This window comes from Rhinolophus hipposideros (assembly GCF_964194185.1).
Source record: "Rhinolophus hipposideros genome assembly, chromosome: 1".
In the NCBI taxonomy this organism is placed as follows: domain Eukaryota; kingdom Metazoa; phylum Chordata; class Mammalia; order Chiroptera; family Rhinolophidae; genus Rhinolophus; species Rhinolophus hipposideros.
Genome location: NC_138047.1, coordinates 63,839,539 through 63,844,993, shown reverse-complemented (window position 1 = coordinate 63,844,993; position 5,455 = coordinate 63,839,539). Strand labels below are relative to the sequence as shown.

General features: G+C 41.3%; 1 protein-coding gene across 1 annotated transcript; it reads left to right on the top strand.

Annotated features, from left to right (window-relative positions):
• Window positions 1-591: 591 nt before the first annotated feature.
• On the top strand, window positions 592-4,728 carry LOC308492956 (uncharacterized protein C4orf36; the record flags this gene model as incomplete). The annotated part of the gene is made up of 4 exons (XM_081038502.1): window positions 592-631; window positions 1,339-1,467; window positions 4,206-4,360; window positions 4,595-4,728. Exons 2-4 carry the CDS (start codon window positions 1,403-1,405, stop codon window positions 4,726-4,728), a joined length of 354 nt encoding a protein of 117 aa, XP_080894628.1. The 5' UTR covers window positions 592-631; window positions 1,339-1,402.
• Window positions 4,729-5,455: the final 727 nt, after the last annotated feature.

Here is a 5,455-nt window from a genome sequence, read left to right as displayed (position 1 = left end):
CAGCAACTGGTCCGTCAGGCCACGTTTTAGGATCCCATCTTGTTCTTAACGCGAACACGTAATTTAGCACATACAGGTTTCGAGTTTTAGACTCTAAAACTGCCGTGACTGACTAGGGCGTGTGAACACGCTCCTCAAGCGTCACCAGCGAGAATTGCTCACGGAAAACACGTCAGAACTGAACACGTTTCTTTAAGTGGGGTCCCCATATGGTCTCCCAAACGAGGTCTCCAAATAGCTTCAACACAAGCTCCTTACATTTAAAAGTGTCGTTTTCAGGAAAAGGCCTGGCTCACAGCCCACTTTCCCTCGTGGGCTTTGTTCAGCTCGTGCGGGTCCTTGGCCGTGTAACCCGGAGGCCCTCGCTCCGAGGGGACCCCGCGGAACTAGCGCCCGGGGCACAGCGCCCCGGACCCCTCGTGGGCGGGGCCCACACCACAAAGCCCTTTATTGAGGCCGCGACGTGATGCGGGGCGCCCCGGCCCCGGGTGCCGCCCACAGCTCCCGGGCGGAGTAGACAAGAGGCGTGTGCCCGCAGCGCGGGCCCGTGCGCGGCCATGTGCACCTAATGGGGCGCGCCCTCTGCTGTCGGTCCGGTGGGACCGCTACCCTTGGGGACCCCCGGACGCCGGTAAGCGGGCGCCGGCACCCCTGCTGGGGACCTGTCCCTGAGGCCCCCGCGGAGAGGGAGCGCCCGCAGGTGGGAAGGAGGAGCCGGGCGCGGGCGTGGGAAGGCGCCCAGGGAGGAGGACCCGCCCCTTCGCCCGGGTCCCGGCGGCTGGAGGGCTCCACCCGCTCTCCCGAGCGGGTTCGCACAAGGAATTGCCCATGGGGGTGGGGGGCAGACTCACCTACTATAAAACGTGTGAGTGGGAGAAGTGGGAGGGGTGCTTAGAGTTGGACACTTTATCAGTTCAGATTTTTTGAAAGAGGAAATATCTGGGTAAGTTTGCATTTTTTAAAGGGCTAGGGCGGGGGAAGGGATTCCCTGTGCCCTGCACAAGCATTTATTTATCCACTAACATTGCCACAGCCTGAGACATTTTGGTGATGCGGAGTTTGAGCAGGTTTGGCAGGCTCAGGCAGTGACATACCATGACGGAAAATCGATGCTGTTAACCTGGCATTTTCTCCTTACAGGACAAGAAGTGATAAAATGAGTTCCTGGAAAATAAAAGAGAAAAAACACAGTTCTACATTAGGAGTTCAGCTTCCATGAACATTTATTAGGGACGTTCTGACATTCAGAAATGCTTTTTTTGTGACTCTTTTTATGATGTGAACATTTAAAAATATTCAAGGGAAAGCCATCACTTAGGTGTGTTGCAATCATTTCAGGCAGCGAACAGAGTATCCCGTCATCAGGCACCAGTGTTAGGAGGTTGGGCTGTAATAATTCACCATGGCTTATGGCTTGCCAAGAAAGAACACAGTGAAAACCATTCTGCGGGGCAGTTGTTATGAAGTGTAAGTATTTTTATGATGGTAAGCATAGACTTGGGGTGGGGAGTGGCCTTGCTAAAATAAAAGTATTGGACACTCTTATGCTCCCCATGAGATACTAGACTGTATGAGACATATTCAGATGTCTGGATACTGTTGTTGTTGTTTTTGCAACTGCTTTTATAGGAATTTAATTCCCTTACTTCGTTTTTACAACAAAACAACACTTTGAAATGACAAAACTGAGGTTCAGGAAAATGGTTCCGAAAAATGGTTTGATCAAAGACACAGTTGTGGAGAAGGTTAGAAGGCTCTGTATTCTAAAGCAACATTTTCTACTATTGCCCACTACCTTAAAATACCTCTGTAGATAGTGCACGTTTATCTACAAATGCCTTGGTGTCAGGTATACCTTAACAAGAATCCTTAATTAGCTGGTTCAAAGGGTTGGTTTTGCCTCCTGTACGCTTTGACCACAATGATCTGTGCAATCAAGAAGACCTGGGCTTAAAGTCTGCCTCTGGCCCTGGCGACCCATGCAACCCTGAGTAAATTATTTAACTTTTCTGTGAGTAGGCCTCCACATCTGTGAAATGGACATGTCAATACCTATCTACTATATGGTGTGGAATACAAATGAAATAGTGGATGTAAAATTCTTGCACCGTTGCCTGATGTCGTAAACCCATAATGAACATGAGTTGCTAATGCTACTACACTGTAGTTTCACTCTGTAGTATCATGCTCCCTTGTTTTATGTTTATTTGTTTCTAATTTTTAGACTTGTTTCTTTTTTAACCTCTCTGCCACAGTCTATGACATATTTACCATTATGGGTCAATTTAATTTTTCTTTCGAACAATACTATGAGAAGTAAATGGAGACACAGTATGGGGTGGAAAAACCAGAGAGCTATAGGAAAGCCAGAGAAAACTCCCTGTTGCATTTTATTTAGTTTTGTCAGTTCAGTATGTGTTTAGACCTTGAACGATAGGCAAGTACAATTATAGTCAATATTATTATAAACCTAGCTTTTATAATGAAGATATTCTTATGTCTGGAGAATGATTTAAAGCACTGATTCTGCGGTTTGGGTTTGCAGAATTTTATATTATAAATAATCTCAGTGAAACCAATGTCTTCTCTGTCATTCTCACAAGGAAGTATTTGATATGATACTATTTATAAGAGCAGCAAAATTAAGAGGAACAGAATGGTGGTAGCACACTTTGGAGTTCATTTGCTAAGGCAGCTCCTCACCTTGGGCTTTTTTAAAAAGTGTTTTTAGAAGATTATTTAAAAAAATACACTAAGAACATACAAACAGTATAGAAGCATTTGAAGGGAAAATAAAAAATGCCATTTCTCATACCCTATTCCCACCCGCACCCCAGTCCCACTCAGAGGTAAAATGCTTTATATTTCTCTGTCTGTTATACAAGATACACACACACGTTTTTACACATTGAAGTTTGCTCCCTACTGCACTGTATCTTGTAAAGCCTAATGATCAAGAGCACAGATTCTAAAGTCTGACTTTCTGGGTTCAGATTCCAACCCACAACCAACAGCCTTGTGACCCTGGGCAGATTGTTTTCTGTCCTTATTTCATAATCTGTAAAATGAGGATAATAATAGCACCTAATAGAGTTGCTGTGGCAATTAAATGAGTTTGTACAAATAAGCTGATTTAAGCAATGCCTAGCATGTAGTAAGTACTAGATTAATATTAGCTGTTTTTTTGTTCATCTCCCCAAATTAACATAAGAATAAACCTTATTCTTTCCTTACATGTACGTGCCATAGTTTGTATAACCGGGCTCTTCTTGACAACCATTAAAGCTCCTTCTTTGTTTTTTCTTTTTGACAAACAATGCTTCAGTGTGCATTCTTATAAATACGTCTTAGTGAACTTATTCAAGTACATCTATGATAACTGTAAACTTCAAATCACTCCTTAAAATTAGATGATAAAGTAGCAAGGGAGCTGGAGGTGGAAAACAAAAGGGTGGCTTGTGTGTAATACCCTCAGTTCCCTTTCTCATACCAAAGCAGGTCTTTCCCCTTTCCTCATGCATATGAACTCACGTTGACTGTACATGAGAAACATACAGCTGATATTTTACATTTCCTAATTAGGATGCATAAAACTCTTCACTTAAAGTTCATGGTGATTATTTTTAATATTGTAGCTTAGGATTTTATCTCTTTCTCCAGTTTTTCTAAGGATTCTCTTGGTATTAGTGCTTCTAAATAAATATACCTAGGCTAAGTACTAGCTCTGGTTCTTAATTAACGTCTGAGCCTCAGTTTCCTTGTCTACCGACATCGTAATTATAAGGATTAAAATCACGTACTCAAAGCCTTAGTGTATACCAAGCACCCTGCTCAATGCATGATTTGTTCTTTCCCTAATGTGACCATATTTTTGATTAGCAATAAAAGACTGCAGCTTACAGTTCTTTACATCCTCTTAAAAGACATGAGATGAGTGGATTGACTCCAGGGAGGCTATGTTGTGAACGTTTATGTCGTTAAATGTTCATGTCGTTAAAATGTGTGGTAATTTTTCAATGTGTATTTACATGAGTTAGTATATGGCTCCTGCTGGCTAGATTTGCAACTGGAAAATCCTGAATACCTCCCTGTAAACCAAAATGTATACTGGAAAATGGAACTAAGCATTAATAAGATGTCTTCTGAATCCCATAGTAGATGCTTAATAAATATTTGTTGAATGAACGAATGGATTTTTGCCCCAGACAGGAACCTTGGGATCTTGCATTACTTACAAAGGTCTGGTGCACGAACCTAGCCAAAATCAAGTTGCCTTTCTTGGAAGAAATTGCATTTGGTAGTCCTATACCCCTCAAAATACATAAAACCAATAAGGATGGTCTGCTCCCTTCTGCAGAAGGTAAGTTTCATAAGAACTATTTTAACAAATTGCAAATTTTGTTTGTTATTTTGCTTACTATCAGATAAATGTTTAAATATGCTCATTCTCACCCATACCCCCTATATATGTAGCCCTGTCTTCTTTTTTTAGTATTCAAGAATGTGAATTTTACTGTGTTATAAATATTCAGTTTTGACTAAATTATGCCTTGTGAAAAAAATATTGGATTGCTTCATGTATTTTATTTTTTAGCCCTCAAATTTGAAAGAGAGTATGAAATGAAGCGCCTGAATAATCTGAAATGTCAGGAAGATGCAGCTAAGGAAATTCAGTTTTCCTTAAGGGAAAGGCAAGTTGGTTTGAGAAGACCTCTTCCACCTAAGTGACAGTCACCTCTTAATCGAATCTGTACTCTGGCTTTCCGTGTCTGAAGGGGATGAAAGGCTGTGACCTTTCACTGCGTGAAATCTGGTGCAGATATATGCATGCCCACTGGTTGATGAGCTAATCTGGCAGATCTTCTGGGCCCCTGCCACATACTTGTTCCACTGTATCACAAGCAACAGCATGGTAAATAGATGAAAAATACATCTGGAATGGAGTCATTTGTGCTATTCATTTGGATTATTGAAAAGTTGTACTAAGGGAAGAGGAAACTCCTTGTTAGAAACATTATTTTTTTGCATCTATGATCTGGAGCAGGCACCAAAAAGGACAGAGAGAGAAATTCCTTTAAAAATGATAAATGGTGAAAACTTTTGTTTGGTTAAGAGAAATTGTAGATTTCTTTTTTAGTAATTCTACAGTGCCCAATTTTCAATAAAATATCATTATTCTCATGTGGTACTTTAAAGTGGCAAGTAGCTTATTTAGGTTTTGTTCTCCTAAAAATTGTCGTTTTCTTCCCGCCTAATTTCATATTGTCTCTCTGGGATGCCCTTGGAGCACGTGGAACGACCATACATAGTGAAAGTGACATGAAAATACAAATAACTTATTATGAGGAAAACTCTTATTTGTACAGAGTGGCTAGAGTATGGGGTATTAGTTAACTGGAAAGTATTGGATTTGCATGAACCAATTTTCCTAGAATTTGAATTCAGTAAAGCACAG